This window comes from Carex rostrata, chromosome 1, assembly GCF_964058835.1.
Source record: "Carex rostrata chromosome 1, lpCarRost1.2, whole genome shotgun sequence".
Taxonomy (NCBI): domain Eukaryota; kingdom Viridiplantae; phylum Streptophyta; class Magnoliopsida; order Poales; family Cyperaceae; genus Carex; species Carex rostrata.
In genome coordinates this window covers 6,152,397-6,176,271 of record NC_135918.1, presented here as the reverse complement: position 1 = coordinate 6,176,271, position 23,875 = coordinate 6,152,397, and the positions used below count along the sequence as shown (strand labels likewise).

At 33.6% G+C, this 23,875-nt stretch overlaps 2 protein-coding genes across 3 annotated transcripts; one reads left to right on the top strand and one right to left on the bottom strand.

Moving 5' to 3' along the window:
• The first annotated feature begins 9,115 nt into the window (after positions 1 to 9,115).
• LOC144552143 (protein MAINTENANCE OF MERISTEMS-like) lies at positions 9,116 to 10,865 on the top strand. Its single transcript, XM_078300295.1, has 4 exons — positions 9,116 to 9,623; positions 9,699 to 10,231; positions 10,317 to 10,662; positions 10,726 to 10,865. The coding sequence occupies exons 1-4, from the start codon at positions 9,116 to 9,118 to the stop codon at positions 10,863 to 10,865; spliced, it is 1,527 nt and encodes a 508-aa protein (XP_078156421.1).
• A 5,901-nt stretch (positions 10,866 to 16,766) lies between these two features.
• LOC144565414 (pathogenic type III effector avirulence factor Avr AvrRpt-cleavage: cleavage site protein) lies at positions 16,767 to 18,305 on the bottom strand. 2 transcript variants are annotated; one of them, XM_078315173.1, is made up of 4 exons: positions 18,071 to 18,305; positions 17,812 to 17,988; positions 17,591 to 17,701; positions 16,767 to 17,385 (listed from the first exon to the last, which is right to left on the bottom strand). In XM_078315173.1, the coding sequence occupies exons 1-4, from the start codon at positions 18,074 to 18,076 to the stop codon at positions 17,329 to 17,331; spliced, it is 351 nt and encodes a 116-aa protein (XP_078171299.1). In that variant the 5' UTR covers positions 18,077 to 18,305; the 3' UTR covers positions 16,767 to 17,328. The 2 variants fall into 2 exon arrangements, with proteins under 2 accessions (XP_078171299.1, XP_078171292.1); XM_078315166.1 differs by having other exon boundaries at positions 16,791 to 17,385; positions 17,591 to 17,719; positions 18,071 to 18,301.
• Between the last annotated feature and the right edge of the window lie 5,570 nt (positions 18,306 to 23,875).

Sequence of the window (23,875 nt, the reverse complement as noted above, 5' to 3'; positions counted from 1 at the left end):
AAATTCCTTTTGAATAATAATCATTAATAATTTAAAGTTTTTTTTTCAAAAATAGATATTGTTGGTCCCAAAGACGTCTGGAGAGAGTTGATAGGGGTTTTTTTAATTTTAATCTAAATTAAATTAACTAGTATGTCTATAAATTATTCTTGGTGGAAACCCGAATATCTTGGATATAAACTAATAAGTATGAAAGTAAATAAAAGAGTTTAGAGACACTTGACACGAGAGTTGTTTATGGAGTTCGACACTAACGTCTATGTCTTCGAGATTTCGCGGCCTTCTTAATGGCGCGCCTTTCTTTATCCAATGAGAAAGGAGTACAAGGTGAAACTGGTGAGTCCTGACAAAGTTTGAAAAGTCACACGGTCCGAGCACGAAAATGGCTCAAGAGCGCTAAAGGCTCTAATGCAAGAGAAGCGAGCACTCAAGGCTCTTGTATTTGACTGAATAAAATATCTCTCACAAATCACTCTAAGTCTTACAATAGATTAAGTATGGTGTAGTACATTTTCGGTTGTTGAATAAGTATTGAAGTTTCAAATCAAGCATCCAAGATAGCTCTCTTTTTGAGTTGAGAAAAGGGGATTGATGGCTGGAGCAACTAGAGAAAATCTAATATTTGTTTCTATATATAGGCATATAAGCAAATTTAGGTTTGTAGCTGTTTTCATATCTGACGTTTGTCTTCGACGACAAATAGTGATCCATCACTTCATAATTTGAAAATAGTAAAAATATGAAAGTTGTAGATTCCTAGAAATTTTGAGCTTTTATTCACTCAAATCGAAGCTCGTATGACCAAACGACGGCCAAAATACGAAAGGTGTGCAGGCTGCTGGAATTAAAATATTACAACGGTCAGGAGCCGTTGTGTGAAGGAAAAATTCATTTCCAAAGTCGATTTTGTCTGCCAAAACTCCAGAGGCTGACCGTTACACCGGTCTATAACCCGTTATAACAGTCATCAATTGTTGTGGAACTTGAGTTGTTTTCAAACAGGCGTATCTTGGCACTCAAGTATCCGATTTCAATATATGACCACTTTTCGCAGTAGATATTTATTTTGAGGTCTTAGCCTTCATTGGAACGATGGTGTAGTCAGTTATCTCACAGACAAATGAAATAGCCTCCACATCCTTGTTGTAATTCTAAATCTTATGAACTTATACATATCTCATCTCAAGAAAATTGTTAAATTCAATGAATATATGGTTTGCAAATCTAGCCAAACAAACAAGTAGATTATGGCACAATCCAATATATACAACTTTTTAGAAATTAAATTTACTAGAAGGATGACAATGCTTTGTGTATTTACTTAGAAGTGACTTTTGAACCGAGATCATTAACTCAAAATCCAAATATTTTTATTTTTTTCCAATAACACACAAATAAATATATTAATTTTTATTACAGCCGCGAAAAATTTGGCTTAAAAAATATTGATCCAAGTTATTTATCGCAGTCTTTCCAATGAATCAAATTATATTGTATTCATCTATTTTCAAATAAATATATTAAACATTTCTAATATTTCAATACAAAAAATAAATTAATTAAAAAAAATCTCTTTTGTAAAAAAACATAAAACCGGTGAGAATCTCACCAGTTTTTTTTCTTGAAACCAATCAAAATCTTACCGATCCCAATTCCTGAACCGGTGAGGAAAAATCCAGAAAAAACTTGGAAAACTAGTGAGATTTTGACGTGTTTGGACAATTTTCGAAATCCGGTGCAAAAGTGGATAGAATATGAATTTTTTTATATATTAATAAAAATTTCGGCTACGCTTCTCTCGTAATTTAAAATAGAGGAAGGTTCAAATGCCTCCATTTTTTAAAACTTTAATAATTCAAAATTTAAAACATAAAAGTCAAAATAAAACCGTTGGATATGATCTACATCATTTTATCTATGCATGTGTAAAAAGTTATGACATTTCAATTTTATTTTGATTGTCATCAAGAGTTTATAAAAAACGTACTAATGTGGATAATTTATTGACGTTGATTTTTCAACTTATTGATTAAAAAAAAATTGAAATGTGACAATTTTTATGAGTACATAATAAAAATAACATAGATCACATCTAACGATTTTATTTTGACTTTTAAATTTCACATTTGAGTTATTAAAGGTCTAAAAAAATAAAGATACAAAGGCACGAAAAGGAAGGTATTTGAACCCTCCTCTTTGAAATATGAGCGTCGCTAAGACTGACTATTCCAGTTTCATGTAATAATCTACAATTTTAGAATAAACTAAGTTGCAACGATTTGTTATGTCCATAAATAACTATGGCAGTGTAACCTTTCTCCTTCCCCTTTCTTTCAGAAGGGTTTCTGTCGTTTACAAGTTATAACTCGTGAGGACTGAAATGATAATACCGGGGCTTACGGGGAGCTCGTCCGGGGAATGTGGGATGTGACTTGATGTGATGTATTTCGAACTAGTTAATGGTGGATTGCAACGGAATTGCAAAATTGTCATTTTTCAATATTAAAAAATTAAATGATTGAAAATGGACGAACTGGTTATTTTCGATCCCGTTGATAGCGTTGTTTATGGATCCGGTTTAATTAGTTTTAAACTAAACTAAGATAGTTGGAATTAAACAAGTCTGTTTTCTGATTAAATGGATCGGTTCAGTTTAGTTTAGAAATTTTTAAAATTGATTAGACCAAACTGACTGAAGAAATAAGTATAAATGTTTTCTTTCTCCTTATTAGTATGAAAATTAATAAACTCTAATTCAATGATGTCTACTAAATTAAATAATTTTTTTAGCCTATAAAAAATTCAAATATTTAACAAAAAAATGTGTATTTTTTATCAATCTTTTATTTTAGTTCAATCGAACAAACTGAAATTTAATTCTATTTGTTTAGTTCGGTTGATAAGTTTATTTCAATCAGTTTGGTTATATTCTTGAAAACCAAATAAAATTTTGATTTAAATATTTTACTTCAATTTTAACCAAATTGAATAGAGGAACACCCCTACGCGTGGATTCCGACAGATACAATTTGTATTGCCCACATATTATCTAAAGGTACAGGACCAAATTATTTACTCTATAGTCTGTACCTATAAAGGGGAATTTGCTAGCATGCTATGCGTAGTATAGCTTCCTTCAGTGCAATGGTTTAATATTTCATTTTTTGAAATTTTAACGGTCGATCTGAACCGTTTATCTTATTCTTCATATTAATATGTATTTGGAAATCAAATTTTACATTTTTCGGAATTTTTTTTTACTATTTTTTTAGATTTATTGAAAATAACTGTTTTTAGCAAATCTGGACCATAAAAAAACAGTGATTTTCAATAAATCTAAAAAATAGTAAAAAAGTTTCAAAAAATGTAAAATTTGGTCTCCAAACATATCTTAATATGGAGAACAAGATTAACGGTTCGGATTGACCGTTAGAATTTCAAAAAATCAAATATTGAGCCGTTGCACGGAAGGAAGCTACGCATAGCCTGCTAGCACATTCTCCTATAAAGATCGTCAATTTAATTTGTACATAAGTTACATTTGTTCGTGGTTAACAAATTAATAAAACTGAATTATATATTGTTATAGTTAGAAATCAATGGAACCGAATAATAGTTTTGTTTTGTTAATGTTTGTAATCATTTGTGTAGTAATTGTGAAATTAGTGAAACCAAATTAATATTTGTTTGTCCTCGATGAAACATAACTTTTACTGTGATTTCATTCATTCATAAAAAAAAAGAAAATATTTTTTTCGACAATTAACTTTTTTAATTTATTAAAAACAAATTTTTTTTTGACAAAAATGGTTCAAAACTCAGGGTCTATCTCGTCATTTGACCGTCTCGTACTTATCACATGAATGCTTTCTCATGTTATGTCACATGACCAAGATATTATTCCCATATCAAAGGAAATCACATAATATTTCTATATTTATCCAGTGCACGAATATATTTTTCAGAGTTTGTAAACGTTCCTTACCTACCTCAGTGTGTGAATGAAACTCCCCCTAAATAAAATGATTCGTGCGACTCGTGAATCATCGGAAATATAATTTCGATTTTTTTTTAACACGATATATATGTCTGGGTCAGATCTTGATAGCAACCATTAGATTTCAAACACCGCAATGTATTCTTTAAAATCAATTATATATTCTTTGGTATTTTTGTGAAGCTTTCTGACAACGCAAGCAACCGTTTTCTTTTTCCTCGGAAAATGAATGCCACTAATCATTTCTGTAATTTTTGCATTTTTTTACGGTTCATCTAGTACTGTTCAACTTCACGCGTTATTTTAAAGATTGTTAGATATAATTCATTGCCGATCTTGATCATTATTTAAAATGTCACGTGTTAGATATATACAATACACTGTCCATCTTCAGGGGCGGAACTAGAAAATGTAAATAGGGGGGGCTAATCTATAAAATGTAATATATGAAAAAAATTAAAAAAAATGTGACTAGTGGGAATTGAACCCTTGACCTCACACATAACAACTAGAACTCAAACCAATAGACTACTAACAAACATTTGTTATTTTATGAGGGGTGCTAGACTATATAAAAGTTCAAAAAATTCAAAAGTTTAACTAAAGTTTAATATACATAATTAAGAATTTTAAAATCATAGGGTGGCTTAACACCCCCTGATCTATACATAAATCCGCCCCTGTCCATCTTCTATTTTTTACGCTTTAATTTTTCTAGTTGGTGATTTACTCTGCATGTAATTAAGCATTTTTTTAGCTTATTAATTACAATAATTATGTCTGAGGTTTTTATTTATTTACCTATGAATTTTTATATTCTTTTTGATGTTGTGATTGAACATCCGAATGAATTGCTTGAACAACAAATTAACTTATAAACGAGTTCCTTCTTAATCCATGCAAGCACTGGTACCGATTCGATTAGCTGCATCAAATAACATGAGAAAATTCGAGCTATTTATGACGGTGGCGATGTATCGGGCACTGGAGCCTGACTGTCTGAGGAAAAGGAGGACAGAATTCTCCAATCCGTAAGCACACGCAGTTAAGAGGCCACATGAACACAAGGACAGGTTGCATTGAAGGCTCTGTACCGGTAAGCACGAAAAGGCGAATCCCTGTACCGAACTCAAAATTCTCCCCCTTCTCGCCGCCCCATAAGCGGACCCAACTTCACCGACCAATTGGCAATAACCTATGTGCAGAAGCAGAACTTCTCCCCATGTCAGACTCCTCTCAAGTTGTAGGGACTTAAATGGACAGCCTGAGGTAAATCTAGAACATACCTATTAGATCTGACGATTGGGATATGTTTTGACTTTAATTTAAGTCCTATGAATTGTCCTGATCATTGTTGTAAAAAACGGCCAATTAATCTGCCGATTAGTTGTTGGCAGCGGTTAAACAGTTATAAATTTTTTCAATTAATTGATCGATTATTTCCAATTAATCGTTTGACAGTACTTTGTTCGTCCGATGAGCACATACTGTTATTTACAACACTGGTCTTGGCCTGGATAACAAATTTCATATAATTTTGAATGATATTATTCGGGAGGGTACTGAATAGTATAAATTTATAGAAAGAGAACAGATTCGAGATAGAGAAGAGAACACGTCAAAATTGTAAAATGCAACTTGGTACTTGGAGGAGACTAATTAAAACCCAGGGCTCTTGACTTCTGTATTTATTCTATGATAATTTTGAATTTATTCCTTTTACTTTTCGTTTTAATGAAATTTGGAGGCTGCATCTCCACATTTCTACTTAAAAAAAAAAAAAAAACTTTTCGTTTGTTGTTTTTCGCTCAAATCATGTAGCATTTATTTGAACTTCTCTTACTAGAGATTAAAATGATACGGCGAAATGGCGCTGCAAACGAAGCGAACCGAATCAAAATTAATCCTGTTTGAGTTTGAGTTCAAATCAATTTCAAATTAAATTGGTTTGAAATTTAAGCTGGATTTTGAACTAAAAAGAAAAGTTTGAGTTTGATTTGGTACGATTTAAACCAGTTTCAAATCGAACTTTTCGAAATTGAAGCATAATTTAGAACTAAAAAGAAGAGTTTCAAACCAAGCTAGACTCAGTTTGAGTTCGATTTGAATCAATTTCAAACCGAACTAAATTTTATTTGTTTCAGAACCAAACTAGTTTGATTTGTTTCGAACCGATTTTTTTTTCAAATCGAACTTAATCCAATCACGAACTAAGAGTTTTGTTCAACCCTAAGCAAAACCCGTAATTATCCTAAGTTCTCATTTTACATATAATAAACTAGAAAATAATTAGAAAATAAAAGTCATTTGCTAGTTATTTCTCGTTCAAACGGAGCTTAACGAAAGATCATTATTTACTGTTTCGTACTAGTTTTCAATTCGGAAGATTTGACCTTATTTATTCCAACCCTGTACTTGGCTTATTTTGAGTTTCGATTTCACATTTTTTCATAGATATTTTGTATTTTCGTCCTTGTATAATTTTCCCTATAATGACCTTTTTTTAGTAAACATGTTGCCTTTTATCCCAGAAAGTATAATTTTTTGGGAGAAGGATGCCGCGCACGGCGAGATTTTTTTATAATTTTTTTTACATATAATTTTTTTTTTTGAAAAACCACAAAGACCGAGTGGAGCATTCGGTCTCCACTTTTTTTTTTCTCCAGACCGAATGCTCCACTCGGTCTCACTCTTTTTTCAACTTTTTTCAACTTTTCCGTGCGGCAAACGGTGTGGCATATGTTTTATGTATATGTATAGAGAGTGGCTTGAAATTTCAAAATTCAAAAAGTCGATCCGAACCGTTCATCTTGTTTTCCATATTAATATGTGCTTGGAGATCAAATTTTACATTTTTCTGAATTTTTTTACTATTTATTAAGCCACTCTGAAAATTGTTGATCCAATGGTGGCTGCTAATTTTACTGTTTTGTTAAGCCACCGTTGGATCAACAATTTTCGAAGTGACTTAATAAATAGTAAAAAAATTCATAAAAATATAAAATTTGGTCTCCAAGCACATATTAATATGGAAAACAAGATGAACGGTTCGGATCGACTTTTTGGATTTTAAAATTTCAAGTCACTCTCTATACATATACATAAAAGGATTATTCGGATCTTATGTGGTCGAATCTGTGAAAAATTGAAAAAAATGGTGAGGAGAAAAAAAAAAAGTGGAGACCGAATGCTCGACTCGGTCTTTGTGGTTTTTCAAAAAAAAAAAGCAATCATGCTGGTTCCCTAAAAATTGTTTTTCTATTTATGGTTTATAAAAAAATTCCGCGCACGGCGCACCATGCCGCATGGCACGCATCTATATTCTATGCCTACTCCAAGAGTAATCCCAAAATTTCGTTAAACCTCGCTCCAATTCCCACTTTCAAGTTTTACTTTGCTAAACAGATTGTACTAAAAAAATGGATTTTTTTTTTTAAATAGAATTACGTTAAAATAATTCAACCGAATAAGCCCTTCGCTAGGTGATTTTCGGAAACTAGCCTCCACCGATCCACAGGATCGGTGGAGCAAAAAAAAACCCTTCTACACCGGTCCTAGGGACCGGTGTAGCTCAATTTTCCTCTCAGCGCAATCAGCAGCCACAGAAGATCCGATTGAAGCCTACACCGATCCTACGGATCGGTGGAGCTTTGTTTTGTAAATGCTGCGCTCAAGCTCGCCCCCTTTCTCCTTTTCCCCACCCGTGCGAGCCCTTCTTCTCCAAACGGTGAGTTCATCTTCTTCCTTTTTTTTTTTTTTTTTTTTAATTCTTTCAATATACTCAATCATTTTTCCATCCAATTGTTTCAAAATTTTCAGATCGTCGAAGAGAATTAGAAACTCTTCAGATCTACGATTTTGATAAGGTAAAAATTTCTCTTTTTTTAATTTATTTATTTTAGCCGAATTAAAATAAATAACTAATTTAATTTAGTTTGTTTAGTATTTTTAGATTGTTTTTGTGAAATGTAGTGTGAAATTAGTATTTGGTGTAATTTAGTGTTAATTTGGAGTATATTTAGTAATTTAGTGGTAATGTAGTATTAATTTAGAGTTTATTTGATTTTAATTTAGTGTAATTTAGTGGTAATGTAGTGTTAATTTATAGTTCATTTGATGTTAATTTAGTGTAATTTTAGTATTTATGTAGAATAAATTTGTGTAATTAAGTGTTCATGTAGTATAATGTAAATTTTTAGTAGTATGTATTATAATTTGTATAAAATTAGATAAATGTGTGATGACTCTCATGATGTTTAAAATTAGATAAAATTATAAATGTGTAAAATTAGTAATATTCATGAAGTTTAAAATTAGATAAAATTATAAATGTGTAAATTTAGTATATTCATGAAGTTTATTATTAAAATCAAAATTAGATGATATGTTGTTTACATAAATTTTGATTATTGTAGCCATATGCTTGAAAAAATGTTTGTTTATATAATTATGTGTGATGACTCTCATTAGTTGCAAAAATATTGTTTATCAAATTTTCTAACAGAGTCAATGGATAATGTGAATTATCCGGAGCTGTTGAAGTTAGCACCACAGAACCACAGAGCATGGAAAGTTCGTGATATGGTAATTTTGATTATATCTATTAATTATTTGTTGCAAATAAATATTATATGAAGTATTTGAAGGGTTTATAATGTTTTATTTCTTTTTGGTAGCCTTCTTTTTCATTGAACCAGATAAATTCACATCAGACTAGTGTTTCTTACAATAGTCGGATGGATGATGCTCTGAAGAGATTAGGGTTGTATCAAATTGCTCGCCTTAATGATTGCAAGATTGATCCGCATTTGATTAGTGCCCTGGTTGAGAGGTGGAGGCCGGAGACCAATACATTTCATCTACCTGTCGGTGAGATGACAGTGACGCTGGAAGATGTTGCATGTCTATGGGGCTTACCGATTAAGGGTAATTAACTAATTAAAGTTGTTTATCGGTTAATTTAAATCCCTATTTTTTTAAGGTGAATTGTTGATTGTATAATTCTTTTAATTTGCAGGTGATCCGATTACTGGCACCAGCGATACTGATTGGAACCCATACTTAGAGTATGATCTAGGGGCTGATCCGGCTCTTTTTTACGATAACCTCATTGAGACAATGCCATATAAATATAGGATTTATAATCCTAACACATCGCAAGAACGATTGTCCGTCTCTGCTTATGCGATTAGACTGAAATGGGTGCGGGCCAAATTTAGTGAACCCTTACAAGATTGGCACAGTGCTGATAGAGTTGCACAGTACACCCGAGGTTTTTGTATGGATTTATTCGGGTCAGTTATGTTTCCGGATTCTAGTACGGATGGAGTCCCTGCAATGTACTTGCAATTCATCAATGATCTAGAGACTCCACGAGAATACAATTGGGGAGGTGCCGTACTCGCACATCTCTATCGAGAGTTGTCGCGTGCTTGCCTTGCAGGAGTAGACACTATATCGGGTCCGATGTTATTGTTACAGATTTGGTCATGGACTCGATTTACTATTGGTCGGCCTATTCCCCGAGACGAGCCACCTCCCTTCGGTGGTGCAGATGAGGATACGAGAAATGCTTTCGGTGTTAAGTGGACCACTCGACATTTGTGGAAACGCAACCCTCACTTAGGTATAAAGATTTATAATTCGAGATGAATTCGATAGATTTATAATTGTTTTTTAAAATTTATATTTTTTTTGACAGGTGGTACAGCCACATATAGAGATAGCTTCGACAGACTAGCTGATGAGACAGTTAACTGGCGACCATACGTTGATTACTATCATCAGTTACCTGGACATGTTCGAGGACAAAAGAGGTATTGGATGACCTGCGGTTACGTGATCCATTTCTGGATGGTAGAGTATCAGCATGCGGATAGGGTCATGCGCCAGTTTGGTAAGTACCAAGAGATCCCGCCTCCTCCTCCTTTACCATGGGATGAGATCAGTTATTTAAGAGATGCGTGGTATCATGATGGCAACTCAACAAGGGATGGTTGTTGGAAGATTACTCATAGTGAGTTCATTGAGAAGCCTGCAATACTAATTAGAGAGCGGAGACCATATGACATGAGGAGGCATCATATGTACATGCATTGGTTCAACGCGCGTGGTATGAGATCAGTGTATCTATCAGATAACAATCCGGAAGCTCTACGACGTCAGCCTCCCCCGCGGACAGGAGATGTTGCAACAATGGAGTACGTTCCTCATGGTCATAGGCATTCTCGTGTGGTTCGTACATTATTTATTTTTTCAATCAAATTAGATTTTTCAATAATAATGTGCAATATGTCACAGTTCGAAATGTGTTATGCAGATTTCTCGAGAGATACAATTCACTATGCAAGCAATAGATATGGTGAAGACACCGGGACAAATGGCATATGGCAAGCTGATGCTCGAGAATGTCCGTGCCATTATGGAGGATATTGATCAGATTCACATCTTCCAAGGCATACTCGACAGTGCTGGGATCCCTACGGACTTGGACATGATCAATTTGAATGATGATATCCCTGATCAGCATTACCATCGCCCTTCAACTTCAGAGCCTCCTCCGGCGTGGGAGAACTTCATGAGCGGCACACAGCATGGACAGATTTCTCAGTTCATGATCGATGAACTAGCGGGAGGCTTTAGTATGATGGGACCATCCACTTCAGGTTATGCTCCATCTACTTCAGGTTATGCTCCATCAACTTCAAATTATGCTCCTTCCACTGCAGATCCTGGAAATCTTACAGCAGATTATGTTCCATCCTACTGGGATCCACCTGTTGGAGACCGTACAAGGCAGCCTACTCACCCGTACACTCCCGGGACTGGTGCCCTTGGACCACCGCGTGTGCGCCGAAGAAGGAATTAACATGTTTTGACTGAGTAAGTATCTCTATTAAACATGATACATTTTAATTTTTGGATTGGATCCATAATTTATTGCATAATGCATGATACATTTTAAATTTTTTTTGCAGAGGTACCTGAAGAGTAATTAGATTGGATCTATTAATGTAAGGTTAATGTTAGATTGGCTTTAAATTTATGTTTAATTGACTATTGTAACTTTAATTAGACTGACTTTAATAATCCTTTAAATTATGCTTATTTGAATGTTTGTAGCATGACTAAATGTGTTGTTCAAATTATGCTTGTTTGTAGCTGCCAGCAGATTCTCCTGTACAAAAACTGATGGTTCACATAGCTCTGGACCGAATTTTATAAAACTGTTTTACATGCATATAGATCATGACTTAAGCGAAATTTTCATATAAAGAACACAAAATTTGGTGTAGCCAATTGGTGGGAATTAATCTTTAAAGTTCAAGTGTGCAGAAAAATGCTGCTGCCTCAATACCAGCAGATTCTCCTGTACAAAAACTGATGGTTCACATAGCTCTGGACCGAATTTTATAAAACTGTTTTACATGCATATAGATCATGACTTAAGCGAAATTTTCATATAAAGAACACAAAATTTGGTGTAGCCAATTGGTGGGAATCAATCTTTAAAGTTCAGGTGTGCAGAAAAATGCTGCTGCCTCAATACCAGCAGATTCTCCGGTACAAAAACACATATTTCACATAGCTCTGGACCGAGTTTTATAAAACTGTTTTACATGCATATAGATCATGACTTAAGCGAAATTTTCATATAAAGAACACAAAATTTGGTGTAGCCAATTGGTGGGAATCAATCTTTAAAGTTCAGGTGTGCAGAAAAATGCTGCTGCCTCAATACCAGCAGATTCTCCGGTACAAAAACACATATTTCACATAAAAATGTGATACAATAAAAATGTCTAAATAAGATACATCCCTAATGATACAATACAATGTCAACACAATCAATTCTTAGAATACAATAAAAATGTCTAAATAAGAAACATTAATGAGTACAACTGTTACAAATGATTTAAAACACAACCAATTCTTACAAATTATGTTGTCAAGCATTACGCCTCTTCGCAGGGGCCTCCATCTTGTCCATAGCCATTTTAATTCGCTTGTGTTTTCTCCTACCCTTATTTACTTTATCCGGATCTGGCCTTATAACGGGGCCATTATACAATGGCCAATCCCGTTTATTTCCAAATCCATTGAAACGACCAGACCAAGTGTTTATATAATTTTGTAAGCTGTAATATGGGCTAACATAGTTGTTAGGATTTAGCCTCCTCACGAAACAAACTGCAAGAACATGGTTACATGGGATTCCTGTTAATTGAGGTCTCTGACACAAACATATAGGCATTCCTTCCGGAGGGAAGGTAACATTGTACTTCACTTCGCCCCGAACACCCTTCAATTAAAAAAAATTATTTACATCAAATGTATTACGTGAAAGTAAATAATTAGATTTTTCATATAAGAACTTACTGTCTCGAGAAGTCCATCTTTATCAATAACCTCATAGTTGTTATGGCCATAATACATCGGTCTTACATCATGTTTTCTTGCTTTCTCATTACGACGATGTAAAACTTGTGTAATGTTCATTGAAAAATCCAATCCCGTTGCCTCCCATCCAATCGCAACCTCCCGCCTATTTACAAACCAGTCGACGCACTTATAAAATGTCTTATCAACAATTGCACACACAGGTAGTTGCCTGGCAATCCTAAATACACTGTTTAGTACCTCAGAGCCATTACTTGTCATTATACCCCACCGATTGAGGAATCCATCATGCACTTGTGTCCACTTATGCAGAGCCAAAGGCTCTGCATCAGAGTTGCGGAGCCGTTTACCAAATTTCATAATGTAGTCATGTACACCTGCATCTCTTTGCTTAATCAAATTCATCCCCTCTTCAAATCTCCAGATTTTTTTCTTCTCAACAAATTTCTTGAATACCTTTTTGATCCACTTTTGAGGGTATCTTTTCCAAATATTTTCACAAATATGCTGTGAACACAGTCGGTGTACAGCTTCACCTTGTTCCTCACACCATCCCAGATTAGGAGCCTCAAACACCCCTCGTATACCAAGATGCTGGTCCGAGATGACACATATTTTTCCTGGTCCGACAACATTGGTACGCAACCAATTCATAAACCAACCCCAATTTTCTATAGACTCTTTTTCACAAATTGCAAATGCAAGTGGCAAGAGTTGTTGCTCTGCATCGTAAGCACAAGCCATAAAAAGTTTACCCTTATACCTTCCGGATAAGTGCCCGGCATCAACACTGATAACGGGTCGAAGATGAGGCCATGCCTCAATGCATGGCCCAAATGCCCATGCAACCCGGTTGAAAATATTGATATTAAACTTGGTTGATGGTTCACTTTCTAGTAGGTACTGTGTACCTGGATTAGACGCTTTGATGGCAGCCAAAAACGATGGCAGCACCTCGTAAGACTTTTCCCAACTCCCAAACAAGTCCGCAATTGCAAGTTCTCTACCTCTCCACAACTTATTATACGAGGGCACTACTGTCCCAAATTTAACTTTAACCAGATGCTTGACCATTTTAATGCTTAACTCCAGATCATCTTTCAAAGCCGGTTTAATAATATCAGCAATTACTCTAGAAGTCATTTGATGACTATCCAACCTTTCAGCACTGCCAAAACATGTGTGGATAAACGGGTTGGTGGAAATTGTCCATGCACCCGTTGGTACTACAATTGCATACAATTTCCATTGGCATTTTGAAGATTTACACTTAACTCTATACTTGGTTTTGCTGCTGTTTAGCACGTCTAACTCTGTGTTTTTGTTCAGGTGAAATTTAGCAAGTTCTGATTTTAGTTTGGCTTTGGATTCAAACATTTGACCTTCAGCAAATTTTTCATCTAACCTGGGGGGGTTCGCAAAAAATGCACGATCCGCGTATGGCATTGGCAAATCATCGTGGAATGAGGAACATGGATGCTTAGGTCCTCGATTGAGAAATGGGATCGAGTTGTGCCAATCCTTCAATATTTCTCGGTCGTTCATTTCAGCCTCCGCTTCGTCCATATCTGCGTTCCATGCTTCATCCGAATCATCATCATCAAAAGAACTTCTATCAGATTCTGTGTCTTGATCTGATTGCTCACAAAGGTCGTCACCGGCCTGAACCGGATGTGTGTAGGTGGGTACAGGTACACTGCCCGAATTAGGATCAAAGCCGGTCTGAACCGACGGTGTGTTACTACCTCCGGGCAAACTATCTGGACACGGATCATAACTGGTTTGGTTTCTAGCCTGGTGCGCCTCAGCTACCAATTCTATTACCTTAAATCCAGCCACTTGAGCTGCAGTTTGTTTAATGACATCCCAAGTTTCCTCATTTTCTATCCGAAATAGTGAGAAATGGTACGATCCGGGCGGTGCTGTGTTCATACGTACCCTGATTGTCAATTTGACTCGACTTGGAAGCAATTCAAGTCCAACGTATATTTGCCGTCTTATAATGGCAAAACTGGTAGAATCAGATACAGTAAAGGTAAATGCAGCCCCTATGTCATAACCAACACCTGTTGAAGTGCTTTGAAGGTTACCACCATAATACACATTGATCAATAGCAGTGACATTTTGCTGAACAAAAATCAAACACTAAATTAATAAATATATGAGTAAAAAAAATACTAAATAAAAAAATACTACATAATATATGAGTACAAAAAAACAATAAATATAAACATATGAGTAAAAAATAAACTAAATATAAATATATGAGTAAAATAACTGAAAATATACACATATGAGTAAAAAAAACTAAAATATAAACATATGACTACAAAATAAACACTAAATCAAACTCTAAATATTTTTCAATTTTATAACACTAAATATAAGCATATGAGTAAAAAAAAACTCACAACAATAATCAGAAGACGATGCTGAGTACAATGGTGGTGGCGATCTGTTCATATGACCACTTTTCTATTGAATTTGAAAAAAACGAAATAATGAAAAAAAAAAAAGAACAATGGCGTCTGGGAAGTGAAGAAGAAAGAAGAGAGAAGAAGAAAGGTGCTGTATAGAAATGTAAATCCTACACCGATGCACAGAAACGGTGCAGAAAGAGCTCCACCGGTCCTAGGGACCGGTGTAGAGTTTAATTTTGTGGCCTTCCGTGTGGTAGCTGTGGCATGTGCAAAAGCTGCTCCACCGGTCCCTAGGACCGGTGTAGAACTTATTTTTTTTGCTCCACCGATCCCTAGGATCGGTGGAGGCTAGTTTGCTAACTTCAGCCCGCGCCAGGCTTGTTTGAACGAAACAATTATTACGAATTCTATTTAAAAAAAAAAATCAAAAAAATGTATGTCAAGTAAAACTAAATAAAAAATAGTAAAACAACTGCGCGCACCGTTAATTGCATTTACTTATTTTGAAGAAATGGTTAATGGCTGGGGCTTATTCAGTAACCCCACCTACTGAGTTGTTAAAAGCAGAGCATTAAAATGTCTTTATTTAACAAATCAGTATTTACAGGTTATTAAGCCTCTCATAAAGATTAAACATTTTTCCTTAAAAAAAAAGGTTGAATTAATAATTTACAGGTGTTTACGGTCAGGAGACAGAGAAGCCATAGATGCTGGCAAGCACGCAGAGAAAAAGAATAGCGATGGCAAGTAAAAGATGCGTGCCATTTTACAGACATGAGCAGAAGCGATAAGACATGCAAGTAAATGGAACTGCAACACTAGCTCCGAGGTATGAAATGATGGAAACATGATCGGATGAAATATCCAAAAGCAAGAGCTTCTTAGTGGGATCTTCTATTTGATTTATTTAATTTTTCATTTTTTTTCTGCTTCTAGGAAATAGAAGAACTGATTTGTCAGGAAACTAATTGGTTGGTTTTATTCCCTTCAAAGTCAACAAGGATTGAACCGGTTAAGAAGAAAGCCTGATTTATTTTTTAACCATCAATTTTTTAACTTCTGATTTATTTTTTTGGCAAATAAAGCCTGTTTTATTTTGTTTTCGGCCATGATGAAAAAAGTATATACAACAAAATGGGCATAATATTAACCTGTGCCATTTCTTAGTGGTGGCTTTTCACATTTCACACCGTGTAAGTATGGCAGGTGCACATGGTCAACACGCCACTAACAAATTTTCATGGCAAGCAGAACCCAGTTTCAGACCTCACTCACTAACTGTTTTTTAATGGAATTAGAATGAATGTACATGATCCATCAATCCATTATTATATCCTGTTTTGATTTCCCCAGTGGGAGAACTTTTGACCAGGCCTCAGTTAAGGGTATTAGAGAAAGATGAAATAATAAGTATTAGCACCAAATAAATGTTTTTCTTTCACATTGTCTGTAGGATGAAAGATGTTATCGGTGGAAATTTTTAGAAGGTACATGACCATTAATAGGGATATATATTATATTAACAACTAAACAACCGATAAAACAATAATCAAAATTGTAAAAAAAAAAAAATTGGACATAGATGTTATCATTTAACACACTTGATTGGCTTAAATATTCTCATAATACATTAAGTTCGATACACAATTTATTAAAATAAATATTAATTTTGAGATATTTCTGATTTGAATAATACTTGTGTCCGTCGCTATATCTGTTACCAAATTTGAGACTTAAAAAAACTCTTTCCATGTTAAAAAGGTTTAAAAGATGGTGTTTTATTCAAAATAGCACATTAAGTGCTCTGCATAAAGAACCGATATTAATGGACTGGTTGAAAGTTTGAACAACATAAATATTGGTTGAAACTTTGTTTTAAACCGCCTTGGATATTTTCAGCCATTTACAGGCTTTTATTAACTTTAATTTTATTATAACCACCACTGTGCTGGCTTATTTTGTCAGTTATTAAACCATCCCATTAAGGTCCAATTAATATATACATCAGTTATCCAGTGCATTAATTAACGATGTTGATTGCACAAAAATAGCTTTTGCAAATTTCTACTTTCAAACCTCAGAGTCAAAAAGATTTAAACCAGGTCAAGAAGCCACACATGCACTTGACATCTCTTTTACAGATATTGACAGCCAAGCTCCAGAAATATCAAATCCAGCATTGATTCCTCAACATTCAATTCCAAAACATAACAGTAAAAACAGGTACATCAGCCATTCATAATTTGATACCTCTCCAGCTTTAAAATTCCGAACAAAAGTGAGAAACGATATATATTGACCAGAATTCCAGAAACCGTAAGAATTACGTACTATTGCTACAAGAAAATCACTAGATGAACTATAGTAAAAACAGGTACTAATATACTCTAGTATTAAGTCACATTAATGCCCCCCACAGTACTTGTTTTGAACCACATTAATTAGTAAATTCCAAGCAAACAAAAGGCTTCAAAAAGGGAGGGGTCCCACAACCAAGCGTCTCTCAAGACTCAAGCAACGCAGCTAACTCTCATGCATCCACTCCACAGAGATCTCACCATCCTCTTCTACAAGATAAATAATCAATTAATTACGCAAGATATATTAAATCTTCAAATGTAAAAACTAGGAACTTTACTCGGACAATTTTGGGTTCAGAATTTTTTTATTTTTGTCTTTGATTTTATAATTGAAGTGCTGACCGGTCATGGGTGGCGTTTTCATAGGAACAATTAAAAGGAACTTTTTAATTAGCCAGTAATAGTGTAATACCTTTTTAGATTTTTCATGGAGGAGTTCAGGTGGGATCTTATAGAGATCTTCATCCACAGGTTTTACTGCACCACCAGACATTCTCCTCTGTTTCCTCATTTGCTGTTTCACCTGCACATTTCCTTTGACCTGATCACCATAGCAAAGAGAATTTCTACTTATCACAATAGACAACAACCCCACAAATCAAGATATAACAAGAAGATCATATTTTGACAAACCTTTCTTGGATTAGAAACAAAGTTTGGGGTCACTGTAGAAGAAGCATAGAATCGATCGTTGTTGTACTCTTCTTCGATCCAACAATAGTCATGGATTGAATCAAAGTACTGTGTAATGTCAAGCTCATTGTTATTATTCCAATCTCCAAAGGCTGGTACCCGAGACCTCCTCGTCTTCTACAATGCATCAAAAAGAGAAAACAAAAATGAGTAACAGAAAGGAACAAACAACAGGTAAAAGAAAAAAAAAGAAGCATACCTCCATTGTTATGTCAGAGATGAAAACAGAGTAGATTATGGAATAGTGTGATGCTGTATATTCTATTCTGCTTGGTATATAAAAAGGGGAGGAGATAACTAGTTAGAGAAAGGAGTAATGGAAGGAATGAGAATCAGAAAGAGCATTTAATGGCACATAGGGAGACAAGAAGCAAGGAGTTGTGCTCTGTAAGCTTTACATATGAGAAGTAGTTGGCTGGATAAACCCTCATTCAATGCAAAATTGCAAATGCCACAGAGAAAAAAGGACTTCACTAGTTTAAAGGGATGTTTTATTACTTTTATCTTATTATATATAAAAAAAGGACTTCACAAGTAACAGACACTGCAGAGTCCCTTTTTCAAAATTGCAGCTGAACTTCTGTATCCTATAAAAATGTACAAGTATATTTTTTTAATCATTTTCATCGTTGCCAAATGAATTTGCTGGCTTAGCATATTGATATAATACTATGATTCAGGCAAACAATATCACAGTACTATTTATAAATGCGGGTGAGGATTAATGAATAAAAAATATGTTTATCAATTTCAACGATTGCAAAGAATAATATTTTATTTGAAAAGTTATAATCTTAAATGTGATGTATATTATGTAGAGTGAGTCTATGGTACTAATAGGGCGGAAACAAGATTAGTTCATTTGATAAGTTTAAGGGGTGTCAATCTGTATGCATCTGTAAAAAATCATATGAAAATAATTACCTCAGTAAGTAACTTCCGATTTTATGGAGGTGCCTGGCCCCCCCTTGCGCCCCCTAGTTCTGCCCCTGGGTACTATGCATAGCAAGATTTGGCCCACTATACAGATCAATATCTTTGTTTTCAAAATTCTAACGGTCCATCCAAATTATTCAACATAATTTTCATATACTTGCAGACTGAATTTTATATTATTTAGAATTGGTTTACTATTTTTAAAGAAAGGTAGACAATTATTATTTTTTATGGTTCAGAATTTCCAGATCAAGTGATTTTTTATCTATCTTAAAAAATAGTAAAAAGTTTCTAAAAAATATAATATTGGGTATGCAAGTACATATATGAATTCATATGATAATTATATTGAACGGTTCATACCATTAAAATTTTGAAAACAAAAACATTGATCCGTATTACGAACCAATTCGATTACCATAGAGTCACTCGTATACATATAAAATCAGCCTTTTGCTGGCAAAGCTGTGTTGACTATCAAACGACTTAGAATTTGTAATGATATTCATTATTGATAAAAATAAAAATAAAAAAAACAAACGAGACACGAATTGCATATATTTAATGTGACAACCAAACGAGTCAAGCCGAAAATATGTCATGGAACTTTTTTACTTTTCCAAATTCCTTTTTACTTAATTTAAAGCACATCAATGCTGTAAATATTTATTGTTTCTTGGATAGGAAGCCAATGGTCCGTTCCACTGGGCACTGTCAGAAGCTATATTTCCATATCTGCTCCTCCGCCGATCAGCTTTTTACTAAAAAGGGCCATTGTTTTTAATAAATTATATGGGCTCGTAAATGCAAGGGAAGACTAACACAAGAAGGTGGACCACGCGGAATACTATCTTTGTCTCCAAGCATCACAAAAAAAATCTCAAAGTCAAAACCTTTCTCCGGTGCATTTTCATTTTCTTATAAGGTTATTTGCCCAAAGGGTTTCGACAAAGCGTTATCTCAAGTCAGATCTAAGCCGTTCAATGGTGTCAATATTTTTATGAACGGTTTAGATTCACGGGGCCCTCTAAATATATTGTTTTAAATAGTTTGAATGAATCGTGACGCAAATCGGACGGAGTAGATCGGGCTGTGGGAAAAACTCGTCCTGATTCGCTTGGACAGAACCCGGTGCATTTTTATTTTTCCGATTTTCACGGCCTCGAGCATTGAGGGTGCTGTTAATTTCGTAAGCTAAAAAGTCTACAATTCTCCCCTAGTGTTTCTGCTGTTAAAATAGAGTTTCACAAGACACATGGTGTCGAGCGTATGCTCTGAGATACCTCATATTTTGCGTGACCGACGTGTCCGGTGTCTATTCGGGGATAGCTCGGGGGCCAGTATTATTAGATCTTTGAGATTCGTGTACAACATATTTCAACGGTTGGGATTTCCCAGAAAGTCACGCAAAATATGAGATATCTCAGAGGATACGAATTCCATGGTGTCTATGGTAAGCCATGTGGCCCATGTATAGCTTGCTATTGGCTTGTTTCATTTTAAAACCATGGTCCAGGGTTAGGTACAGTACGTCTGTTACGTCTGTACTAAGGTAGCTCTCAAATTCTTTGTGACATGTTTTTATTTAGTCTGTCAGAATTGCATTTTTGGTCCAGTTTTTTGTTTTTTTTTCCAATCTAACGCGTAGCAAATGGTATTTAGCCAACAATTTTATTTTTACTCAATTAAAAAATTATTTTAATAATAATAACCAAAGTTTAGTAATAATTTTAAAAATACCCCACCCGTGGAATTTTAATTCCAATTTTTTTTATTAAACAGAAATTTGTTTTTATTTTTTATTTTTTGTATTGAAATATTAAAAATGTTGGATATATTTATTTGAAAATAGATGGAATACAATATAATTTGATTTATTAGAAAGACTGTAACAAATAACCCGGATCAATATTTTTCAGGCCGGATTTTTCGCGGCTGTAAGAAAAATTAATATATTTCTTTATGTGTTATTGGAAAAAAATAAAAATGCTTAGATTCTGAGTTATTGATCCCGGTTCAAAAGTCACTTCTATGTAATCTAGAAAATATTGTGATCCTTCTAGGACAATTAATTTATGAAAAATTGTATCTATTTTTGAAAAAAAACAAAAACTTTAAGTTATTTAATAATTATTATTCAAAAAGAATTCTCAAAATAGATACAATTTTTTATAAATTAAATGTCCCAGAAGGATCACAATATTTTCTAGATTACAAAGAAGTGACTTTTGAACCGGGATCAATAACTCAAAATCTAAGCATTTTTATTTTTTTCCAATAACACATAAAAAATATATTAATTTTTTTTTTACAGCCGCGAAAAATCCGGCCTGAAAAATATTGATCCGGGTTATTTGTTACAGTCTTTCTAATAAATCAAATTATATTGTATTCCATCTATTTTCAAAGAAATATATCCGACATTTCTAATATTTCAATACAAAAAAATAAAAAATAAAAATAAATTTTTGTTTTATAAAAAAAAAAATTGGAATTAAAATTCCATCCGTGGAAAAATTTCACGGGTGGGGTATTTTTAAAATTATTACTAAACTTTGGTTATTATTATTAAAATAATTTTTGAATGAGGTAAAAAATAAAAATGTCGGGGTATTTAGTAAATTAATCTTATGAATCAAATATATGAATTTAATTCTTAAGTTTTCTGCAAAATGTCGTAGAAAAGGGGGAAATAATAACTTCATAAGAATGAACAAAATATTAAAATTGAAACCATATATAAGTAATGTTCAGGTCATGGCAGTAGGCCTTAGACCCATGTTTGACTTGTCGAGTCCATCAACCATTCTAAATCAACGACCGATCGTCATGCTAGGCATGTCCGAGCGGACAACACGGAGCACAAACTTTAGTACCATTCTCATGATTTTTTTTTTTGCCTTTTTTGTTGAATTACCATTCTCATGTAAGATTGATATTTTCGCAGTCAAATAATTTTGGATTGTTTGAAGGAGTTTGACTAGTATAACATCAGTGTCATTTTAACTTGTATAATACTAATTCTAAAATCTATCAAATCGACTTCAAATGGTAAATTCAAACCGTTCAAATCGGTTTACTTCATTAGTTGTGCATTTACATGCAAAATTTATAACTTCTTGAATTTAATTAGTATTAAGTCAAGTGGTCAAATGTGTGAGTTTTTAAGTTAAATTTTAATACATTCATTTTTCAATATTTTTACCGCTTGATTTGATACTAAAATAACTCGAAAATATAAAAAAAAAATTGTATGTAAACGCATCACTTATAATGTAAATCAGTTTGAACGGTTTGGATTAGTCGTTCGAAATCGATTTGATAGATTTTAGAGTTGGTGTTATATAAGCTAAAATGACACTAATGTTATTTTAGCCAAACTCTTGTCGGGAGAGTAGTATATTTCAGATATATACCATTGTAGGCTAATTGCTCCTTTTCTTTTATTTTTCCTTGATTATGTTTGTCTGCCTTCAATACTAAATAAATAATGACGGTAGAGACGGATTTAAGAAGAATTGAAGAAGTGATGGGCAATTGATCTCTATTTTTTTAATTTTTTTGTATTTATTTATAATTTTATTTGTAATATACTGAAAAATATTATAATACAGTAAATTAATTTTCATTTTCTTTATAAAAATATTATATGGTTTAAAAATCTATCTCCGTCTCTGATAGACGGTTCTCTTCTCAATTTTAATAAGAAAGACTAATATTGTTTTTACATGAAAATTTTGATGAAATGTTAATCTGGTAATAAACTTGACGACATATAAAATTAATGGTACCGTCATTATTTTAAAAGTTCTACAATAATATACCTAAAGTAAAGTTACAAAAATGAGAAAAATGTATTTGTAAGAAAATCTAGCATATGAATCGATAGCAATAATATATGCGAATAATTTGCGTTTTCGAACTAAATTCCGAATAAAATACAAAAAAAAATATTCGCGAATAAAATGCGAATCACAAAATATTCGCGAGAAAAATGCAAAAAAAATATGATTTCTTTTTTGGGAGGGGGGTTGAATTTTTTATTTTGATTCTTTATTGTACCGAATAATTTTCGAATTATATTCGAATTCTGAAATTTTGACCCCGCTGTATATCCAAACTATTAATTTGTCACTGTGGAAGTGTGGATGAATCTCATTCATCCGTGACTCGCTGCACCATATATTATGTAAGATTGCTCCACAAAGGTTCAAACCAAATATGTCTTAATAGGTTTCTGCCCAAAGACCTACATGGCTACATGTCAATAAATGCACACTGTACACCTTGTCGCGTAACTTGTGCGCCATTGAATAAAAAAGAAAAAAAAAAAAATGTGCCTCCAGCCCTCCATTAACTGCCTAAATACGGATTGGAGGCTTCTTTTCACCTTTTGCTCAGTTGTATTCAAATCTTCTCGGGTAGATAGATGGATTGATGGATGGAATGATTGTCAGCCTGGCATTATTAACTTGCAACAGGGTTGTTAAATGATGTCCTTAAGTCTACCTTTATTTTAGCTTTCGTTACCTACTTAAGTGGTAAATCATAAACCAGCTTTTGAATGTGTGTCGAACTGTCAACAGCGAGATAGACTAATTAATGCATTCGCATCATTAGGTCCTGATAAAAGCTCTTCTCTCAAGATTGAATAAACAAAAAGGTATCTTAATTAAATTATATTTTGAGAAAACTTTTGACAAGGTCGGATGAATTTTTTTACTTGAGACACTAGGGGTTTGATATTTGTTCATTAATTGAATCCATTATATACTTCAAGAGTTCAAGTAGTTGGACTTTTGTTTTTTTTTAACTGAGATCACGAGGATTATTTCTCTTATAAACATATATTTATATTTTATACAAGGGGATTCTCTTTCTTCTCTCTTGTTTGATTTAGTAGTCGGTGCTTTAAATAAAATTCCAAATAGGACACGATATGTGATTTAATATTTGATTTAGACTTCTTTAATAATACTGATAAGATGTTAAACTTTTTTTTTTTAAAACAAAAAAGGCAAAAAGCCAGTTTCATGTAATCTAAAACTAGTAACTTACAAGACCCCCT

Excerpts from the sequence above, each read along its gene's own strand:
- LOC144552143 (XM_078300295.1), top strand. The coding sequence starts at position 9,116 with ATGCCATATAAATATAGGATTTATAATCCTAACACATCGCAAGAACGA. Across the intron at positions 10,232-10,316 it reads GTCATAGGCATTCTCGTGTG|ATTTCTCGAGAGATACAATT; the intron begins GTTCGTACATTA and ends TGTGTTATGCAG. Across the intron at positions 10,663-10,725 it reads GATGGGACCATCCACTTCAG|ATCCTGGAAATCTTACAGCA; the intron begins GTTATGCTCCAT and ends CTTCCACTGCAG.
- LOC144565414 (XM_078315166.1), bottom strand. Across the intron at positions 17,720-17,811 it reads TTGTTTCTAATCCAAGAAAG|GTCAAAGGAAATGTGCAGGT; the intron begins GTTTGTCAAAAT and ends TATGGTGATCAG. Across the intron at positions 17,386-17,590 it reads TCCATGAAAAATCTAAAAAG|AAGAGGATGGTGAGATCTCT; the intron begins GTATTACACTAT and ends TTTATCTTGTAG.